General features: G+C 36.0%; 2 protein-coding genes and 1 non-coding gene across 3 annotated transcripts; 1 reads left to right on the forward strand and 2 right to left on the reverse strand.

Annotated features, from left to right (window-relative positions):
• Positions 1-12,045: 12,045 nt before the first annotated feature.
• On the reverse strand, positions 12,046-14,650 carry LOC127080508 (F-box/kelch-repeat protein SKIP6). The gene is made up of 2 exons (XM_051020819.1): positions 13,419-14,650; positions 12,046-12,421 (listed from the first exon to the last, which is right to left on the reverse strand). Exon 1 carries the CDS (start codon positions 14,489-14,491, stop codon positions 13,436-13,438), a length of 1,056 nt encoding a protein of 351 aa, XP_050876776.1. The 5' UTR covers positions 14,492-14,650; the 3' UTR covers positions 12,046-12,421; positions 13,419-13,435.
• Positions 14,605-14,685, forward strand: TRNAL-AAG (transfer RNA leucine (anticodon AAG)). Its single transcript has one exon. It is a non-coding gene; the product is annotated as a tRNA-Leu (tRNA).
• Positions 14,686-14,795: 110 nt separating this feature from the next.
• LOC127080507 (4-alpha-glucanotransferase, chloroplastic/amyloplastic) lies at positions 14,796-19,703 on the reverse strand. The gene is made up of 15 exons (XM_051020818.1): positions 19,148-19,703; positions 18,975-19,063; positions 18,812-18,872; positions 18,246-18,324; positions 17,264-17,400; positions 16,996-17,154; positions 16,807-16,883; positions 16,324-16,463; positions 16,211-16,242; positions 16,058-16,132; positions 15,866-15,938; positions 15,669-15,757; positions 15,422-15,466; positions 15,179-15,331; positions 14,796-15,104 (listed from the first exon to the last, which is right to left on the reverse strand). The coding sequence occupies exons 1-15, from the start codon at positions 19,550-19,552 to the stop codon at positions 15,000-15,002; spliced, it is 1,719 nt and encodes a 572-aa protein (XP_050876775.1). The 5' UTR covers positions 19,553-19,703; the 3' UTR covers positions 14,796-14,999.
• Positions 19,704-22,979: the final 3,276 nt, after the last annotated feature.

Consider the following 22,979-nt stretch of genomic DNA (forward strand, 5'->3'; position numbering starts at 1 on the left):
GGTGTTAGCACCCAAAGTGTCTTAGGTACTCCTAGGGAGCCCTTTTTTGTGTGCATATGGGTTTTTGTACAAATGATGTTTGCAATAAATAGAATGAGGGGGATGAGAAAAAAATCATTAATTATATTTTTGTGTTTGACAATACCTTCGGACTTGTGCCTACGTACCAATATAAAAATGAGAGATCAAAACCCCATAGTTCGTGGTATCAATTTCAAAGTGGATGCATTGCTTTTAACAAAAAAATTAAGTTTGACAAAGGCACAAAAGGCCTAAAAATGGTTTGAATGTGTGTTAGTTCTTTTTTACTTTTGAAAATTTTAAGTCAAGTATAGTTAAGTTTATTTACAAGTTTATTTAAGAAAAAAGTTTGAAAATGCAATGACATAAGGCCAAAGTTTCTAATTTGCAAAATGGTCTAAGCTTAGAAACAAACACAACCAAAGAAGATTTTAAAAGGAGATAGAAATTTAAAATTAAAGAAGTGGGGAGGAGATGAAGAGACTAATCCTAAGCAAAAATTTAAAAGTTGAGAGTTGAAAAGATCTGACCAATGGGCTGCAATCCAATAGACAAGAATGTCATATAGAAACCCCAAATTCCCTTGGACTTTAGAATCAAGCAATATCAATAAACAAGTAGCAAGGTTAAGATCAAGGCATCAAATAAAGATGGTCACATCCAAACTTAGCAACCCCATGATCTTCTTCAAAATTCCATGTATCAGATGACTTCAAAGATGACATTAGACACATGTTCAAAATAATAGCTTCAATATGATTATGTTGCAGATGAACTTAAATGGATCTTCAATATTATATCAGATGAATGTTCACTTCACAAGCACTTGATTTCATGAAAGTTGGCATTGGTCAAGGCCTTTGCATAGGGAGCGTTACCTAAATTCTAAATCCAATAGTCTCAAATCAAACCAACAGTCCACACAAGATGTTTTTAGGGTTTTTGTTCTTATTATGTACATTAAGGTCAAAAGACCAAACAAACAAACAAGTATACACAAATACCATATATCACAAAATATGGCCCAAGTGGGCAAAGGGAAAATAGCACTAAAGTAAACAAATTGAATGGTATGAATAATGACAAATGAATTAAAAGCTTAAAAATTAAAGTGCATAAAAGTAAATGACTTGAAATTAAATGTTAGTTGTTAGTTGATTAGAAGTTAGTATTGCTTTTGCTTTGTTTTGTTTAAGTCATTCTTTGGAGAACACTCAACCCACTTACCACAAGCATGAATCCTTGAACCAAGACATCTTCCAAAGGAAGGAAAAAAAGGCCAAGTTTCCACATAATACCATGAAAGAGGGGAGACTTACAATCTCACTAACTAGAATGTTATGCCTTTTTATGTCAAAAATTTAGCGCTATGTTAAGCAATCATAATTGGACTTATGTAGAAGTCACAACTATTTGAGGTCGGGCAATAGAATTTTGGTGTTAATGCATGTCAGAGACATAGTATAGTGGACTATGATCATGAAACATACCACACACAAAAAGAATATGCAAAGAGGTAGACCTAATCTCATTCATACTCATGTTGATTTTGCAATCAACTAGTCTTAGGATATAGAGATATCATAGGTCCATGACATGGATGAATAAAGAAGAGGAATGAGATGAAGAGGGAGGGGGAATGGATTCAACACAAATTGGTCAAATGAGGATTTTTACCAAATTAAGATCATTCATTCATTTTGGGAGATGGAATGTATATTCCATCAATCCCTTAAATCCAATGATCTTAACCTAACAAAGTCAAATCAACCTTGACCAAGGCCTAACAAGACAAGTCACACTCACAAAGTCAATTAAAATGGCTCTACACAATTAATTTGACATTTAAACAATTAAAAATAATAAAAACATGCATTAAATTAAATAATGGTTGGTTAATTTCCTAAAACCTCATCAATACACCAAAGAAATGGCCATGAGATTTATCATATGTCAAACAAGGTCAAAGGACCTTGGAGAAAAAAATTCATAATTTTTGGAAACTTAAAAGTATTTTTAAATAATTAAAAAATATTCACAAAATCAATTAAATCATGAAAAATATTAATAATGATCCAAACAATAATTTTAATTCAGAAAATGAAATAGGATTTTATTTTAAAAAATTTGGTGAAATTCTCATATTTTTTGGATCAAAATTAAAATTAATATGAATTAATGAAAATAAAGGAAATAAAATGAAATTCAAGTATTCAGAAAAAACGTGGACCACTTGATCTCCCTCATTAATTGAGGTGGCAGATCAAGTGGATCCAAACATGTGTTCCACCATGTACACGAGTCAGTGCACCACACAAATGGTATTTAAAACTAACGCTCATGATTAAAACATAATGGAATGATCATGTGGCTCTGGATAGTCCAGCTCATCACCGACGCAAAACACCGGTCATCTTCTCAGGCGACCTTGGCTGGACTGGTCCACTCATCACCATCACAAAAATGAAAAAGAAAGACATGATTTTAAAGTAAAAATGGCACTGATCACGAATCTGGCCTCAATTCATCCTAACTCCAAGTATATTGAGAGATACATGGAGTTGAAATTTGAGGTACATGAACTGAGTTGCTTCGATTTGACCTCAAAGCAACTCAATCTTCTTGCCTACATTGGTAGGATCCAAGAGAATTGAGAGAAAATCGAAGAAAAGAAAAAATCTGGAAAATACCTTCAATGTTGTGCAGAACTTGATTGCTCTTGCTTTGGTTCTTGCTTGATCTCACTCAGGAAGCTTGCAGAAGTGGTTTAGAATTGAACAAAAGCTTTGGATCCCTGGAGTTTTGAATCTCAAAACAGTGAGATTCATACTCATTTTTCAAAGAAAATTCTCAGGTTTCTCCTTTCAAATGTGAGGGTTTGAGGTATTGGAGCAAATTTGGCGCGTACGGGTCCTTAATTCTGAAGCTAGATGCCTCTATTTATAGTTGCAGCTTGTGATATTTGCACCTTCAAATTCAATTTCCAAATTTGGAAATGGATGATGCATGCTTGCATGGGCATGTACAGGCCCATGAAGTCACTCAATTAGGTCCATAATCAAGTGCAAATGAGTCTGAATGTGAATTAGAATGTAAGGAAAATGTGTACAGCTATTTGAAGTTTGATCTTTGCCAAATGATGATGCCCTGTTCAAGCCATGCGCAGACCCTTCAAACCTTGTCCAAAATGGATGAAATTGGACTCTTTGGAAAGGTTAGATCAAGAGGAACAAATCTTATGTTGAACACTTTGCCATTTTAAGCTTGTATCATGATGAATTTTGAAGTGGAAGTTTGGAAATTTTAACATATCAAAAAAAATTCTAAGTGTCAAGCAATATGTTCACTTAATCCACTTTGGCTAACTTTTTATGTGAGCTTCAAATGAGAAAAGTGTCTTTATCAAAGTTGTATCTCTTTCAAAGTCCTTCAAAATGGTTATGCATTTTTAAAGTTGGGGAAATCACTAGTTCAATGGCCTTGGTCCAAAATGACCTATAATGTATCCTCATATCAAATGCTCATAAAAGTTGAATTAGCTCTTACCCCAAATATAAACATTGAAGTAGACACCTTGAATTTGATTGTGCAACTTGGAAATATTTTATCTCCTAAAAATTAAGCAAGTTATGGCCTTGGGAAGTTGACCTCCAAATTAGGGTTTAGACAAAATGACCTATAATCTTTCACCATAAAAAATGATTTTCCAAGAAAAACTAGCTCTAGACCTCAATATGAAAGTTGTTTGGAATGTCATTTAGAGTAACTTTGCTCTTGAAATAATTTTCATATGATAAAAATTGTAGGAGATAGGGTCTAGGGGACCCCAGTTTTGATCAGATGAAATCCTCTAGTTAACCGCCATCAACCAACTTGCTAACTTTCAATTCTCTTGACTTTTGGGACTCATGGGAGATCATATAGGCATAATATGATGAAATTTTAAGTATCCCTTGAAACCTTTGATCAAATGTTGAAGAATCTTGGTGAAGAAGTTACACAAGATACCCAGATGAACTAGGGTTTCCACTGCAAACCAATTCCAAACTCTTGATGAATTCTTGATCAAAATAACATGTGAAGCTCATGGGGATCCATATATGATTCCTAGCGCCATTGTAGATCATTTCTTTATTGAGCTCCTTGTATTAAGGGTCTTAAACCCTAGATATGAACTTGATGAATCAAAGGTGATCATATGCCCTACCTACAAAAGAGTTAGACAAATACAAAGACATATTTTTGGTATTTTGGTTAGTAAATGATAAAAATACAAAGTATGTTACAATCACATGGTGCTTGGTGATCTCTCCCAATACAAACCCAATGAATGAGGGGTAAGGAGGATACCAAGATGTGATCCCAATGCCAATGCATAAGATGGTATAGCATGAGGGATATTAGGGTCAAAATTGGGGTCTTACACACATGCTAAAGAAATCCGCTATGATGACATGCTACTCATGGTCAATACTCAGTCGAAGAATGAACAAACAAATATGTGGTATCTGGATTCAGGATGCAACAACCACATGACTGGTAATAAAAATTGGTTCACCAAGTTAGATAAATCGATAAAGAAAGCGATCAGAGTTTCAGATGGCATGTAAGTCACATCAAGTGTGAAAGGAAACATAGTTGTGGTTAGAGATGGCTAGATGGCCAATATTACTGATGTATTGTATGTATCTTTAATGACAAGTAATTTGATCAGCAAAGGTCAATTACTTGCAAAAGGGTATAACATGAAGTTAGAAGAAAATCATATGAAGGTGTATAATATTGATGGAAGGATGATCCTGAAAGCACCATTGGCATATAACAAAACCTTCGAGATTGAGATCGACATGGTTGATCATCAATGTCTTGCTTTGGCTTCTCTAGAAGACAAGAATTGACTATGACATCATAGGTATGGACATCTAAACTTCATAGGTCTAGGTATGCTTAACCTGAAGAATATGATGTATGGCTTACCTCAAGTGAAAGAACCAAGTCAGGCTAGGAAAGCATTCAAACATGATTTGTCTATGAAGTTGAAACAAAAGTTAGAGCTTGTTCACTATGATGCATGTGGACCTTTTGAAATAAGATAGGATGGAGGTAACTGCTATTTTCTAACCTTCATATATGAATTCACCAGATATATGTGGATTTATCTTATTGGAAAGAAGAGTGGGGTATCCACACAATTTAAGAAGGATAAATTGCATGTCGAGAAACAAAATGAATGAAAGTTAAATAAACTGAGAACTGATGATGGAGGTGAATACACCTCTATGGAATTTGAAAGATTTTGAAATGAGGAAGGTACAGGGCATGAGGTCATAGCACCCTATACACCTCAGCATAGTGGTATAGCTGACAGAATAAATAGAAGCATATTGAACATGATTAGGAGTATGTTGAAAGCTAAAGAAATGCCAGTGAGATTTTAGGGTGAAGCAACTTCGACATCAGTATATATTCTAAACAGATGTCAGACTAAGAAGATAATCGACAAGACACCTTATGAGGCTTGGACAGGACTAAAGTTAAATGTTAGTCATCTTAGAGTATTTAGATCAGTATGTTTCAGGCATGTACCTGATAAATTGAGGAAGAATGTAGATGATTGAAGTCAAACCATAGTGCTCATAAGTTATCATTTGATTGGTGCGTACAAATTGTATTCACCAAATGATGATAAATTAGTCATCAGTAGGGATGTTCTGGTGGATAAAAGCAAAGGGTTGAATTAGGCTCGGGGGTCAGTTCGACATGAGCAAGATACAGTCACAAATGTGCTTGAAAAATACCAACAAAATGAAGCCACAACCACTCGAAATGAAGAACCCCCCCCCCCCCTTGAGCGGAATGTTAGAAGATCTTCAAGAACGAGAACTAAGTCGACAAGTCTAGTTGGATGTGAAAGATTTCCATATCAAGCATTCGATGCAGATGGTGACTGTAACACCCGTTTTATTTAAATTATTTAATTTAATTTAATTTATGCTTTATTTATTTAATTAAATGAATTTTCTTTGCATTGGATTGATAATTTGGTGTTTTGACATGTTTATGATATGTTAGGGTTGGTAGAAAGTTGTTAGCTATATAGTTAAATAATTAGTTAATTAAATAATATTAAAATTAAATAGACATGTGAATTTTTGGTGGAAAATAATAACTAAGAAGGAATAAGGGAAGTGGTGAGAATTAGGAGATGAGTTGGGCCATAGTGTAATTAGTATGAAATAAAATTAAGTTTTCTAATAAAAAAGGATAAGAAATGTAAGAGTTGTCAGTATGTATCTTTTTGGAGAGAAAAGGCAAGAGAGGCAGCCTAGGGCTTAAGGAAGATGAAGATGCCTCCATTGCTGTAGAGTTTAGAGTTGCTGCTGGAAATCCAAGGTAAGAAGGATTACTCTAAATATGGTTTCAATTGCATGATGGGTAGGGAGAAGGCCTTAATCTCCAATAGGTTTTCCCTATTTTCTTCCATTGTTAAATATTTGACGATAGGGATGAAATTATTGTGATAATATGATGTAATTGTTATAATTATTCTGAAATTCATGTACAAAATTACCATGAAAGTTAGGTGTTTGAAATCATAATAGTGCTATGAGTTGTTTTCATATGTTTGGCATGAGTATGTTGAATAAATTGTTAAAAATTGTGATTAATTGATCAACTTGGGTAATAATTGACTAGTATGTGAGATTGTGATCATAACATGTTGTTTCCATGTTGTTTATGGTCGATTGGAGGGTCTGGAGCGAAAATAATCAGAGTTCTGAACTGAACTCCATAGTAGAAAACAAATTATGCTTTTGTCAATAGGATGATGGACGTCATCTACGTGATGGCCTGGTTGTCATGTGCTTTAGGACGCTGACGGGTGTCACTTGTCTGACAGGGAGACCGTCATGGTCTCCAAGCAAACATGGAGCCTTATCGGTCGTCACAGGGGTGACGGTTGAGGGAAAAGGGTGGTGACAGGCATCACCCATCATTGTGCCAGTGGACGTGTTTTGGGCTACTGAGTTGGATTTTTGATGTGGTTTTGTAGTGTGATTGATGTTTGGTTGTTGTTTGGTGTGTTTTGATGAATATTGGTTGATTAATTGAATTTTTTTGGTTAATTTAATGGTTTTACCTTGTGTTGATGATAAGATAAAAATGTAAGGATCATATAATTGAAATTGTGGTGAGTAGTCCAACTATGGGGATTACTTTGATGTTGATGTTGATATTTACATTTAGATGTGGAACTTTAAATATGTTGTTGAGTTATTACAATTGTGGATTATATAGTACATGCATCATATGTTGTCGCTGTTGTTAAATAGGCGAGTCACGAGTTTAGATGTTAGGACTAGTGATTTGTCCCAAGCTCAGATGTTGGGGTTTGGAACTCAGATGTTAGGGCTCGGGGTTCGGATGTTGGGACTCAGTTCGTATGAAGAACCTTTATTGAGTTGGTACCACATGCATGAGTTGAGTCGTTGTTGCATTGTATTACATGGAGTTTGTGCATATGAGTTGTTTTAGGTGTTGTTGAGTAAATATTGTAATAATGTATGTAATTGGAACATATGGGAGTTGGTTGTTTGTCGTTAGGTTACCCTTGCATTCTCTTGCACCATTATATATTTTGAGCGTATGTTAAGCTCCTTTGTTTTGTTGTGGTGTTCTCTACTCCTTCTTGGGTTAAACACAAGCAGGTAGATGAGTAGCTACTTTAGAGCTGAAGGATGGTGTTTTTAGATTATCGTTGCTTTGATCTGTAACACTAGGTGAACGAATGTTATGTTTTGTTTTATTTTGAGTTACTATTATGAGATTAAATGCTATAACTTATGGGTTTTTAGTTGCTTTGATGTTGATTGCATATTGCCATGATTGAGTTTAATTTTAAACAAAAGTTTTGTTTGAACTTATTTGATTGAGTAATTATTTTAATGGTTAATTTTGTTGCGATGTGGCTAAGTAAAGGCAAGCATGTGATGACGGGTGTTTTAAATTAAATGCTTTTTATTAATAAGTGTTGTAGAGCAGGTTGAATTCGGTGATTGCGTGACATCCTAAATGAAATGGTTGTTATAATTGATTTATTCCTCATAATTTCGAGTGTGGGGTTTTAGGGTGTTACATAGTGGTAACAAAGTAGGTCGGTCCATCCGACCACGTTTTTGTAATGTGGTTTGTCCCCTAGTATGTGGCATGTGTGTGAACAATGTTGATGCATTGTTTCTTCTAATGTTTGTTTGCTGGTATGCATAAATATGGTTGGTGGAAGAAACGACTGAGCTATTGTTAATGCTCTAGAGGCGATGGCTCAGGCACTACAGGGCCAGCAGAATCAGGTTGGCGATGAATTTTGTGGATTGGGGAAGTTTCAAAGGAACAATTTGCCTACATTCAAGGGAAGATGTGATCCATATGGTGCACAGACATGGCTTAGAGAGATTGAGAAAAAAAATTGAGTAATGGCTAACTCTAAATTTCAAAAGGTGTAGTTTGGTACTCATATGTTGTCAAAGGAGGCTGAAGACTGGTGGAATAATGTGTGTCAGAGACTGGAGGTTGTGGGTGCGGAGATTACTTGGGATGTGTTCAGAACTAATTTCCTAGAGAAGTACTTTCCATAGGATATACGCAGTAAAAAAGAGATCTAATTCTTGAGCTGAAACAATGGAATTCGATAGTTCCTGAATATACTACTAAGTTTGAAGAGCTAATGAAGTTTTGTCCACTCTATAATAATGTGCTTATTGAGGGATCAAAATGTATCAAGTTTGAGAGTGGGTTACGTCCCGAGATCAAGCAAGGTATTTGGTATCAAGAGATCCGCCAAATTTTTATATTGGTAAATAAGTGTTGAATATATGATGAGGATAACAGAGTCTGGTTTGCTCACTATAAGAGTCTTAGTGAGAAGAAAGGGAAAAATCAGAATTATGGGAAACCGCATAGTGTTCCAACTGACAAAGGGGAGCAGAAGGCTGCAGGTGGGAAAGAGCGAAATGGGGGAGGGAAGCGAGTGTCAGAGTAGTTGCTTTAGAGATGAAGAATGGTGTTTGAGGTTATTCTTATTTTCCAATTTTATGCGTTTTTAGATTATCGTTGCTCTGATCTGTAATGCTGAGTGGACGAACGTTATGTTTTGTTTTTATTATGAGTTATTGTTGTGAGATTAAATGCTATAACTTTTGGTTTTTTAGTTGCTTTGATGTTGAAGGCATATTACCCTGATTGAGTTTGATTTTAAACAAAAGTTATGTTTGAACTTATTTGATTGAGTAGTTGTTTTAATGATTAATTATGCTACAGTGAGTCTAAGTAAAGGCGAGCATGTGATGAAAAATGTTTTAAATTAAATGTTTTATATTAGTAAGTGTTGCAGATCAGGTTGAATTTGGTGATTGTGTGACATTCTAAATGAAATGGTTGTTATAATTGATTTATTCCTTATAATTTCGAGCGTGGGGTTTAGGGTGTTACAGTGACTTCATGTGAGAAGTCATGACGATGGCTGAATCATAACCAATTTATTTGGATCAAGCCATGAATGATTCAAATTGGTTGGCAGCCATGCAAGAAGAATTCATGGTCATCAAGAAGAACAAGACCTAGGAGTTTGTCGAAAAGTTAATCAAGAAGTCACTTGATGTAAAGTGGGTCTACAAGTTGAAACTAAGGTCAGATGGTGAAATTGTCAAGCATAGGGAAATACTAGTGGCAAGAGGTTTTCTACAAAAACCTTGTATTGACTTCGACGAAATTTAAGCACCTGTTGCAAGGCTGGAAACCATCAGGGTTGTTGTGTCGACTGCAACATACAAAGGATGCAAGATACATTAATTAGATGTAAAGTCAGTATTTCTGAATTGAACATTGGAAGAAGAGGTTTATGTCAGTCAACCACCACAATTTGAAATCAAAGGGCATGAGCATAAGGTGTACAGATTGAGGAAGGGTCTATATGGCTTAAAGCAAGCCCCAAGGTCTTGGAATAAGAGAATTGATAGCTTCCTGATCAAAGCAGGTTTCATAAAATGTGTCTCGAGACATTGAGTATATGTCAACAATGCAAGCAGGCTCGTCGAGTCATCTTATGCTTGTATGTGGATAACTTGTTGATTACAGGTGCAGATGAGGCAAAAATAAAAGTAGTCAAGTCTGAACTGATGTAGGAATTTGTAATGTTCGACCTAGGAAATTTCTCATATTTCTTAGAAATGGAATTTAAAGACACGTGTGAAAGAGTGTGCTTGCACCTGAAGAAGTATGCTCAAGACATCTTAAAAATGTCCAAGATGAGAAATTGTAATGCGGTTGTCACACCATTACAGACTGGAGCAAAATTGAGAAAGGATACAAATGATGAGTTTGTAAGTGCAATATTGTACTAGCAAATAATTGGATCCTTAAGGTATTTATGCAATACCATACTCGACATTTGTCAAAGTGTTGGACTATTGAGCAGATTTATGGAGAAGCCACATGAATGTCACCTCATTGCACTAAAAAGAGTGTTGAGATACATAAAGGAAACAAACAGTCATGGTGTGTTAATGCTAAGGCAGAAGAATACAAGCACATATGCAAATACACATGGCTACACTTATTCAAATTTCATGATTGGAGGTGCTCTAATCTCTTGGAGCTCAAAAAAGAAAAACATTGTGACATTATCCTCTTATGAAACTGAGTACATAATTGTATCTTATGCAACATGTCAAGCGGTATGAATAGAGATGTTGCTGGAAGAGCTCAAGATCATAGAACCTAAAAAAATGAAGTTATTTGTAAATAACAAGTCAGCAATCGACCTGACAAATCATCATGTGTGTCATGGTAGAAGTAAGCACATAGAAAAGAGGTATTATTTCCTTAGGGATCAAATAAATAAAGGAAAGTTTGAGCTTGAACATTGCAAGTCAAAATGGCAACTAACTGATATACACACCAAGCCCTTGAAGAAACTCAAGTTTTATGAGTTGAAGAGAAGCATTGGGATGAGAATCCTTGAAAACATGAGATAAGTGGTGTCTTAAAAGATAGTGATTTATGATTTTAATAGGAAAATTGTATTCAACAAAGTTATGTTCGATAGAGTCAAAGTAGTTGTAGACAGCTTAGTCGAAGATAGTAGAATATGAATTAGTTTTATTCGACAGTATTCGACTCTATCAAATGCAACATATAATTGTCAAAGTATGTAAGCATGTATTCGACATTGTAAAATATTGCAGTTAACAAATAATATGTGTGATTGCCTATATATACAGGTGACGATGTAAATCAAATAACATAACCACTTCATAATAAAATTCCCTTTTTCATAGAATTTTTTTTTCTTCTTCTTTATTCTTCTTAAAACCCCTCATTATTCCGACAATTCTTTCCACTCTTATACCTTCCACACTTGTATAACTCTGGTACTTCAATTTAAGATGTCTGAAAATATGTGAGTTAAAATGTGGATAAAGCATTGCCTTATAATTGGGTGACTTTGACATTTAGTGGTTTTGGTAACTTTAATGTATCTGAATGATGAATGAAGATTGACTCAATTGATAAGGAGTTGACTCACACCAAGAGATTATGAGTTCAACTCCTATTATCGATGTGAGAATCTCTTGGTGGATGATTTGTAAGTATCTCTATAAGCACTTTGTGAGCCTTGAGACCTACTCGCCTAAACTTTTCCCTTTTCAAAAAAATCATGGGTTCAACTTGTGTTGTCGGTGTGAGAATCTTTTGGTGGATGATCTATAAGTACCTTTATAAACACTACCAGAGCCTTGAGGCCTGCTCATCTAAACTTTTCCCTTTTCAAAAAAAAATATATCACCTCACCTAAAATTTTCCCTTTTCAAAAAAAAATACATCACCTCACCTAAACTTTTACCTTTTTAGAAAAAATATTTTTTGTGAGAGATGACATTTGATTTAGAGAGACATAGACAAAATTACAAAACACTAAAGTCATCCTTCCATGTCCTACATTGCGAACATCACTAACAAGTAAGATGAAACAAATATATAAGTCATGTGCATAACTTGCAACTGAACACACACCAGCAGTTTTGATAGATAACTCATAAGCTCACATTTCCCACGTTGTGGGAATTAGTTAAACCTCGCCATTTACTAACTATGTGCAACATATGGATTGCCAGATTGGCAAGGATACACAATGCAAATATCGGGAACACATAACTATGCAAGTGCAAAACTGTACATACAAACATTACAGCTCCTGTTTATCCATACACCAGGGGAGCAATAAATGACATCCGATCAAACTAGAAAGAATTTGCAAGACCAAGAAAAAGAAATTTAGTGTTACCACCAGGTGTTTGAGGATCTTGATCCTGCAGGACATGTAATGGTAGAAACTGGTGACCTGAAAAAAAGAAAGAAAAAAAAGAAAAAATAATTTCACCACAAGCATAACATAACACATAAATCAATACTCGTTGCCTACAAGGGAGAGGAAAAGCTAGTATAACTTCTTAAAATTAGAACAGATATCATTTGAACAGATATCAAAAATGTAATATGCAGAATCTGTTGAAGATAACTGTCGGCCATAAAGCTACACTCTCTGGTAACTAGCAAAATTCTTATTTTCAGATTCATTGAATAACTGTTTGACCCAAGATATTTAAACTGCATGACTTGTGGGATGACATGGTCTCCAATTTTCACCTCTATGTTAGAAATGTTTCTCCTTTTGTTGAACTTACATTTCATGTACTCCGTCTTCTATGAAATGTAAATTCGGCAAAAGAAGAAGTATTTCTGAATCAGATATTCAATGAACCTGAAAAAAAGAATATTTGCTTATAATAGTGATTAGAGGGTGTATATGCCAATCAGAAGTCAAACCCAATTCACTATGAAAATTTACCAAAAACATGTTTCATCATTTCCATCCTAGTCACAATAAAAGCCTTGAACTAGCTAGTAGCTACCTTTTTTTGCTATTTAATCAAGCTGAAACCTTGTCAAATTCGTGTTAACCAACATGTTTTGAAAAGGTGATCAATATTGCAATTTCAATTTTGAACCCACCCACCCCATCAAAAGAATGAAGGAATATATTGAAATTTGAAAGAAACACATATCACTCATGGTAACTCCTCAATACCAAGTCTTCATCCTGCAAAATCATAACACAACATGTCTGTTCTAATGAAATAAGCAACCCACTATGTTTTTCAACTGCCACAGGATCAGTTGCTTAATGTACAAAATTATTTAGTAACCTATGATCTCTAACCAGTGACAAGCAGAAGAAAGGTTTATAGCACCAATTGAACCATTCCAATTTGTACATTTAATTTAACTAATTCAACATGAAAGGATAATTAATGAGGAAGAAAACAAGATTTGAATACCTGGTGAGGCACAATAATCACAAGGCAACCGAAGAACAATGAACAATGGAGGATCCTTTTGGAACAGAGAGAACATTGTTCAACCAACAAACTTCACCCCACAATTCCCCATCTCTGTTCTTGTTCACATCAATCTCAGCGCACCAAATCTCCATTTCTTTCCCCTTTTCAGTCGCATTCCCTTGGCACTCCCAAACCACAACCAATTTTCCACCAACATCAGCCATTGTTGCCCCACAAAGAAACCTCGGCAAACCCTTTTCCACACCGTTCAACTCCTTCCACAACCTTTCTTTCACGTCGAAACCTTTGATTTTCCCCAAGTAATTGTAGCAATACAGAATCCCATTAACAACGCAAGCTCTTCCACGCCACCCTAGGTCAAGTTCACTCTCCACACTCTCCCACGCGCTGCTACAAGGATCAAGGGAAACACCACCGCGGTCAGCCATGGCGTAAATCTTACCGTCTACAACTGCACTGGCGTGCATCCACTTCTCGCGAATCTCCGGCGGGCTGGGAATGCCTTCCCAGCTGTTGGTAGCAGGACTAAATACCTCCGCCCAATTAGCTGACCTAGACCAATTATCAGGAACGCAACCGCCGATGACGTAAATCTTGCCGTCAACGACGCCAGCAGCGGCAAACTCACGTGAGACGCGCATGGAAGGACCGGGATGCCAACGGTGGAATCGGCAATCGAGGATCCATACATGACGGGAGGGGATATCATTGATTGAACCGCCGATGACATAGATTGCATGTCCAATGACTGCGTAGGCAGAGCCGATCGCAGGGGAAGGGAGAGGAGGAAGAGGAATGAGGTGGTGGTTGTTGTGGAGCGTGAACCATTGGAGAGTGGAGGCGCGTGTACGAATAGAGAGGTAGAGGATGTGTTGGGTGGAATGAAGGAGAGAGCGAGCGGTGAAGAAGAGTGGAGAAGAGAGGAGAGAACGGAATGATTTCGAAACAAGAGAGAGGGTTGTGTGTTGAGAGCGTGGAACACGTACGAGACAGTTCACAGCAACGTCGTCCGGTAGACACGGAATCAGGTTCAAGCTCAGGTTCTTCATACCTATCTTTTCCTTTCTCTTTCTCCTTCTGAGATGCGATAACTACATCTTTTACTTTTGTTTTACATTGTTATCACTGTATAATAATGTTTTTCGGTAAGACCAAACAACAAGTTGAGATGGCCGAGTTGGTCTAAGGCGCCAGATTAAGGTTCTGGTCCGAAAAGGCGTGGGTTCAAATCCCACTCTCAACAAAATTTTTCCACATTTTTGACATTTACACTGCAAGCCCGCCTATTTCTGCCAATAATAAAACATTTGTGCACTTTAACTGGTTTTTTATCCTCTTAATCACAACACGAAATGACACAATTATTGAATTCATAAATTTATTTGGGAATATTGATCCTCGTACAAGTCATATTACAAATGTACTATGAATTCAAAGATTTTTTGGACATTGCAGAATTGCTTTTTTAAGTGAACTGTCAGGATCCATATTTTCCAATTAAGTGCTGTTGCATGGAAAACTCTTCTTCTTTGTACACTTAAAAAGGGATTTCATATCTCAAAGCCGGCCATACAATGAAAGCATCTCTTTTAATCTGGTTGCCTCTGTATCTAACCTGTCAAAGTTCACAGAACTTGGAACCCTCCATCCCCAGTTTCCAAACTGCATAGGTCAAAATATTAACAATTGATTTTCTTAGTTACACTCAAGTAAACTATTGTCGCTAGAACTTTTACCTGAGTTGCAGGAATATTCATCCTGGCAGAACTCCCAAGTCCAAGAACATCTTGCATAGGTACTATTGCTGTTTGAGCAACGGAAGCCAGCGCTGTCTGGATTAGTGCCCAAGGAATATCATCTTGCTCGGTTAATGAAATATAACTTAATACCTGAAATATGAAAATAAAGGAGGTGATGTACTCATCCAACTTGATTAAGGAAATAACACTTCACTACCACATATCGGCTATGCCACCCACATGTGATTTCTCTTCTTGGTTTAAAGCTTCCCACCAACCCTTAATCTGTAGCAGAAACACATCTGTTGTCAAGATTTGTTATCGTTGACAGGAGAAATTATTCAAGACAGTGATAAAAGTATGGAAATAAAACAACTAACATATTATAAGCTAACATGTTAGTAGCTCGCATCTACAAAGCATGCCCATGTCCTTTCTAAGGAGATATATGAAACATCAGCAAATACAGAGTAGAATATATTCTTACCGTGTCATTGTCATGAGTCCCTGTATAGACAACTTGATTGCACTCGTGATTATGAGGCAAATGAGGGTTATCGGGACCACCTCCAAACCCTGGACAGAGTAACAATGATAATAAGAAAATGTTCAGGCTCTCATAATTGAGATCACTTTAGAGTATGATAGTTTGGATGGTAAACAAAATTAGCAATTAATCATTACCAAACTGGAGGACAGCCATTCCAGGGGCTCCAATGGATTTCCTTAGTTGCACTACATCCTCAGTGATAACTCCCTGCCGTAGATTTTAAAATACCCAAAAAATTTAAGCAGTGGCCCGGAAAGAGTTATTTATGAATTAAAAGCAAATGAAGCAATATGGTAAAACTTATAGCTTGTTTCGATAATATGTACCAAGTCTTCTGCTGTGATATTAATCCTTCCCACAGCTTTGGAAATGGCACTAAAGAAGGATGTTCCAGGTCCTACCTATGAATCATTTAAATATGAAGCTTTTAATAGTTTGATCAAATAGATCAAAGATAGAACAAAATGACAGGACCTGACCTTCCACTTTCCAACCAAAGCTATTTTAGCTTCTGCAAATTCATCCAAATTACACATGTTACACAAATATCACATCGATCAAAAAAGGTGAAATAAACTCATTGTAGACTCACCAGAGGGAACAGCCCAGTATCCAGCAAGTCCTCTAAAGTGGTCAATTCTAAATTCGTCATATATATCTTGTGCACGTCGTATGCGGCGTATCCACCATGAATACCCCTCTTTCTCCATGGCTTTCCAATCATACAGGGGGCTTTTTTCATTTAAATGTGAAAATGTTAAAAAATAAGAAATCAGTAATTTGAACGAGAGGAGCCTTCTACAATGTGTAAATGCTGAAAACCCAAGGGAAAATGCTGAAAGCGGGCTTATAGAATCAAACCAAGCAAGATAATAAAGCACAGAAAGATGAAAGGGACTAAAATGACATATCAGGGGACAGGGGAGACTCGTGCTGGTCATGATTACATAATGAGCAGATAGATACCTTTAAGGAAACAAAATCATTTTATGTTGAGATCAGGACAAGAATTGAATAAAGAACATGGAAAATTAAGACTTATGACTAAACATTTATCATGGGATTAGCTTCAAACCTTCCCCACAGCTGACCAGTTTCGCTGAATGCATCAGGAGGCACACCACTGACTAAAAGAGGAAAACCTTTCTTGTTCTGCCAGATAAATAAGTGGAGATGGTTTATTGTCAAAAGTTACAAAATACTCCAAAAAAATGGTTGGTTTAGACTTCATATTCCAGAGACACGTTTATTGGAGACAACTAACCAGTGCAAACTGGTTCTTATTTGCCCAAACATCTGCACTGTGATAACCAACATAAATGGGCATGTCTCCCATTATTCTGATTCCCCTACTCTGTGCATAGTTGCGAACCTTCTGCCATTGTCTTTGGAACAAGAATTGTTGAGCAATAAATACATTTATCTGCATGAAAGAGTATAAGTGATACATCAAGAACACTTCTTCCTATAAGCAGGGCATAAAACGAGAAATTATTAATAATTATAGCAAGCAGGATTCTTTATGATCTTACAAAATCTCGCTTTTGTTCATAAATATCTTCTAGAGCCACAAGATGACGGTTTTTTAAGGGTTCGGGCCATTCGTACCAACTGAGTGTGTTCAAGCTGTCATCAATAGCAGCAAAATAAGCTGCATCTTCAAGCCAACCTACAACGTTAAAAGATATTACTTCTTTACAAAAGAAAATTCCCAGATGAGTTGTTTGGAAAAAAAGAATGTAGGCAATGCTCAAGAGTAAAGAAATCCTACCCATTTCTCAAAAGAAATTAAAAGCTCCATTACTATGATTTTGGGTGTATAACTTAATTGTGACACAACTCACAAGTTCTAAAAATGTGTTCTTTGTACACCCTAAATTAGAGTAATGAAACCTTCATTCCTTCTGAAGAATGGAGAGGATCCCTACCCAATGTTCAGCCCGATGCATCCTCTTATGAAAGAAATGCCAAACAAATTCTCAATGTTCAAGAAGTCTTTTGTTCCCTCAGTATTTTACTCATCACAGTCACAAATCCTAATGATTCTTTTCGTCGAACCTCTGCATCACATAATCCTAGAACCCTTAAATTATCTCCACATTGCAAGCATCAGTAACAAATTCTCACACGTTTTCAATTATTAGCTTGTTTCTAGCTTGAATTGATTGTCTTGGCTCGATCATAGATCAGAAATGAAGGAGAGTTTCTAAATGTAATTGCACCGTGTTTAATTGAATTTTCCCATAAGAGAAAGTTTCTATAAATTGGTATTGTCCAATTGAATAATTTTAGATAAATGAAAAATAAATGATAGAAATGTAACAAAACATGATCAAGGATGCTTTTCAAATCCACTGTACAATGCATTCACGTGTAAAATAAATCAACTTTACAATGCATTCACATGTAAGATAAATCAACTTTATTTATAAGTTGCTGTCACTAAAGTGAAACATTGAAGCTAACATGAAACACGGGTATAAAATTAAAATAGCAACTAAATGAGTGGCTCACTTGATATGTTAGGATCCCTGCGAAAATTTTCAAGCTGTGTTTTGAGTTCCCCTTTGCTTGAAATAAGCCTCTCCGCAGCCTAGGAAAATTAACATAAAATACCATATGCACACAAGGCGTTGAAAAGTTCAATGATGTAAAGAAAATAAGGAAATGCTAGTATGATAAAAGGAAGAATCTCAAAAGACCGCCAAGAAAGTCCTAGGATCAGGCTAACCATAGAGCACTTGTGGTCTATTGCAATTCACCATTATGAAGCTAAACTTTTCCAAGAAAATAAAATCATATTTGTAGATTATTACTCAAGCAAAAACTACATGCATGTTCCTTGACAAAATTATATTGATGAAACTAGTGTGGCTGATGAAATGACTAGAAAACTGATAAAATGCTCCCTTACTAGTGACGAAATAGACCCGACAAACCTATACAAGATGGAAAGATTTCTATAAAGGATAATTATATCAACAAATTACTCAGGGATAAAAAATATTCAATTCGGTGCATGATTCAGCCAATTTTAACCCCTAATTACATTAGCAATAACCATGCTTCTAAGGTCTTACTTTAGTTATCAAAGGATCCTTAAGATTAGCAACAACCGAAAAATTCACACGCTCCGCCTCACTGCATTCATTTAATAAAAACTATAAGATGAACAAACCATGAACAACAAAAAGAAAATAGTTCAAAACTAAATCGGTTATAAATAAAACGAAAAACTCTCACATTGGTTCGGGAAGCTCGTGTTTTTCCAACAATCCATCCTCAACAAGCTCCTCAAGAGAAATCAAAAGTGTGTTACCACAATTCGCATCCTGAAAAACCAAAATTCAAAACCACATTGCCTAAAAGAGTAGAAACTCGATGATATAAAACAACTCTAGAACAAAATTAAGAACCTGGCCTGAGTAAGGAGATCCTTCTTCGTTAGCCTTTCTTCCCGGAGGCACGAGAGGAAGAACCTGCCAAAGAGAGCAACCGGTTCGGTGAAGCCAGTCAATGAAACGAAATGCCTCAATTCCAAGATCGCCGATTCCGTATGGACTTTGAAACGACGTCGGATGGAGAAGAATGCCGGCTCTTCTACGGAGGTGAAGTTCGGGTTTGGGAAGCCAGTCTCCGTAATTTGGCGGCAAATCTTCGTCGACGCTGAGATGAGATAAGGATGTGGTTGACATAGAGGAAGATGCACGAGTGAAGGAAAGTGGTGAATTGTGTTTGAATTTGAGAATGGGCGATGAGTTCCGGTGATGTAGTTGTGAGAAACGCGGTGTTGTAATGGTGAGACTGAGAGTCAAAGACATTTCTTTCTCAGCTCTGGTGAGTTGTGTTGTTTTTTAGCGAGAGACGTGGGAATGAAGAGTGGCGTGGACGCAGGAATGGAAACACGTGAGTTAAGAGAGGTGACAAATACGTGAGGTGTTTGATTCGAGAGAATCAACATACCGCTCTCTTTTCTCGCTTTCTATTCACGTCATTCATTTTGTTTTAATATTAAAGTTAATTTTTTATTAGTTTATTTAACGGTACTCCTTCCGTCTTATATTATAAGCAAATTTCACCTTTTTAGATTCATTAAATAACTAATGTATTTAATCTATATATAGACTAAATACATTAATTATTTAATGAATCTAAAAATGTGAAATTTGCTTATAATATGAGACAGAGGGATTATGTATTTTGTAGGAGAGTTACCCTCTTTTTAACTTTCATTTTTTATTTGATAAATTTGAACCTAATACATCATTCTAAAGATAGATATTGTCATGAGTCTAATGCGAGAGCCCAACCATGCATAACTCAATTGAAATGATTTAATGTATAGAGACAGAACATGTGAGATTTAATATATATTTTTATGATCTTGACTTTTTATTTCACATGTCTTGGACTATGTAACTAACTTGAGTGTTAGAGTGTTAAAACATTATAGGTTCACCTTCGTATCATCGTATCGGAGATCAATATTACCGCTTCAAGAGTCCAACATCATCAATCAACGTTAATTTTGGTTCCCACGCGGAACAATAGGGTCATATGTTGAAATCGACATCAAATTCCCGTGAAAGTCCACAATCAAACCCCAATTGATCCAAAGCCAAATCACGAAGAAATCACATTTGAATATCATCGCATTCCTAACCTTACGGCGGAATATATTTTGTCTGATTTCCCCAATCTAATTACTGATTTTGATGACTATAATTAACAAGATCTAGAAGGAAACCTTAGGACGGAGACGATTCTTTCGTTATCATTAGATTTCACTCTATGTAGAAAGGAAAACGATAGAAGATGTGGATTAGTGTTATCACGGTTGGAGGAACGAGCATTTATTATGGATTCGATATCCTTATCTTTCATAGCGATAAGTTGTATTAGTTTGAGAAACTTAATTTATACTATAAATGGGCAAGATTCATATATAACTCGAGATGAACAAGAAAGTAAATCGCATACACACTAACCAGAATAAAGGGAGAAAGTAAACCCCGTGGATCCAACAGATTTGGCGATCGTTTATGTATTAGCTGTGATTTTTTACAAGGGAAAAAATCTCAACTGCAGGTCAAAGTTAAAGATATTTTGAATTTTGATGACGTGTACGCAGTTTGAGTCTCAGGCGAAAAGAAATTGGAACTTAGTATTTTGGGGGAATATTGTGGAAACATTTCGACAGCAAAGACTCTCGACAACATCAAGTGTGTCAAAGAATCGGTCATTTGGGCACGCTGATATCACATTCAAATATAGATGACTACTTCTAAGGTCCATTCTGAAGGACATATGGAGAGAATGCAAAAGCAGAGGGCATGCAGACTGTTACGTGGCAAAAGCTGAAGATGTGAACGTTTGAAGCAGTTATTTTGCACTAGTATAAATAGGAATTTTATTTGTAGAATTTGGGGTGTTCATTTCATTAGAAAATCTCACTTGCACTCGAAGTACCAGCGTCTAGAGGAAAGAGTTATCATTGAGATAATGTATGAACCTTGAAACACCACTTTCATTTCAATGCAAAGTCTTTAAATTCAATTTATCATTCTTGCTCAGTTACTTTCATCTTTACTCAATTGCATAGTTTCTTTTTACTTTCGATTTTTACAAGTCATCTCATTTTTAATACTATCGAAATCTACATTTCTACGACCCTTTTTATCATTATTTCAACCAAGTTGAAATCAGGTTTTTCTCGATTGAAAACTATAAAACAAGGTTTTAACACTCTGTCCTAGGATTCCCTAGTTGATCCTGCAAGTAATATTTAATTAAGAGACTAGTGGTTATTTACCAATTTTCAGTGTAAACAAATTGGCACGCCTGGTGGAACATGTGCTAAAATATTTATCTTTTGCAAATTCATAGTTTTCTCTTATAAACTTATTTTATATTCATGAATTTTTCTAGGTAGTTTGCATGCGATTAAGAAGTGGAAAATCTTTGTCCAAAATGTTGTGTCCTCCCGTAGATAAGATCAATCCCCAGAATAATCCCCAAAATATAGTAGAACAACTAGCCACATCGACGGTTGAAGAACCAATTATCTCAACACCAGTTAGGACAACTGCTCTGGTGGTGTCAACGACGTCAGTCGCACCGATACCATCGCATGGGATAACACCCCCACTGTAACCAGGGAATTCCTCATCGCACATGAGGATACGTATGAGTAAGACTCGCAATCTTGTCAAGCACCCTAATAAAAAACTTATTTTTAGTCCTTTTCTTTTTCTTTTCAACTTTTAATATTAATAAGAAATCATAGACATTAAGCTAACACTCTATTCGAAAAACTACCTAGATGGTTCCCGTTGAGTATAATAAATGTGTGGAATACCTTCCCCTCGCATAACCAACTCATAAACCCGAATTTGATTGTGACAACCATTTTCTTTTTTTAGGGCTTTATCTATATTTTCCTTTTCCTTATAGAATAAATAAACTTTGGTGGATACTCTATTATTATTTCGAGCGCACGAACGGCAGAATATTTTTCGTGTTGCGACAATCCCCTCTCCCATTTTCTTTTATTGGTGGTAGTAGAAGGTTTGGCCAAGATGGTACAAAAGGCTTCTAGATTAGGATAGTTAATGGGTTTTCAAGTGAATGATTCTATTCACTTTGAAATTCTCCAATTTACGGATGATATGATAATTCTATGTGAGCCCTCGTGGAACAATTTGTAGAGCTCGAAAGGTATTTTAAGGGGATTCAAACTGGTTTCAGGTCTCTGCGTCAATCTTGCAAAGAGTGAGTTAGTTGGTTTAAATGTTAAAGATGACTTCATCCAAGTTGCGTCAGCATTTTTATTCCGCAGTATAGGTATAGTTCCTATTCTTTTCTTAGGATTCAAGTAGGAGATAATCCTAGGAGAAAGGAAGTGCGGAATCTGGTTCTGCTCAAATTGCAAAAGTGATTATCCTTGTGGCATGGCCTTCATCTATCCTTGGGTGGTATAATCATTTTGATTAATGTTGTTTTATCTAGTTTGCTTATGTACTACTTCTCGTTTTACAAGGCTCTGAAAGTGGTTTTGAAAGAGATAACAACGATTCATGGATATTTTTTGTGGGGAGGTTTTGAGGATAAGGGAAAAGTTAATTGACTCGGTTGTTCTTAAACTGTAATCCGGAGAAGGGGGTGACTTAGTTTGTAGCATAATGGAAGGTTCAATTTTGAGTTATTGAGCAAGTGGCATTAGTTTATTCTCAATGATGAAATTTCCTT

This window comes from Lathyrus oleraceus, chromosome 5, assembly GCF_024323335.1.
Source record: "Lathyrus oleraceus cultivar Zhongwan6 chromosome 5, CAAS_Psat_ZW6_1.0, whole genome shotgun sequence".
NCBI classification, from domain to species: domain Eukaryota; kingdom Viridiplantae; phylum Streptophyta; class Magnoliopsida; order Fabales; family Fabaceae; genus Lathyrus; species Lathyrus oleraceus.

Excerpts from the sequence above, each read along its gene's own strand:
- LOC127080508 (XM_051020819.1), bottom strand. The coding sequence starts at position 14,491 with ATGAAGAACCTGAGCTTGAACCTGATTCCGTGTCTACCGGACGACGTT.
- LOC127080507 (XM_051020818.1), bottom strand. The coding sequence starts at position 19,552 with ATGTCTTTGACTCTCAGTCTCACCATTACAACACCGCGTTTCTCACAA. Across the intron at positions 15,467-15,668 it reads GGACTCATGACAATGACACG|ATTAAGGGTTGGTGGGAAGC; the intron begins GTAAGAATATAT and ends TTTCTGCTACAG. Across the intron at positions 15,332-15,421 it reads ACCAAGAAGAGAAATCACAT|GTATTAAGTTATATTTCATT; the intron begins GTGGGTGGCATA and ends TTCATATTTCAG.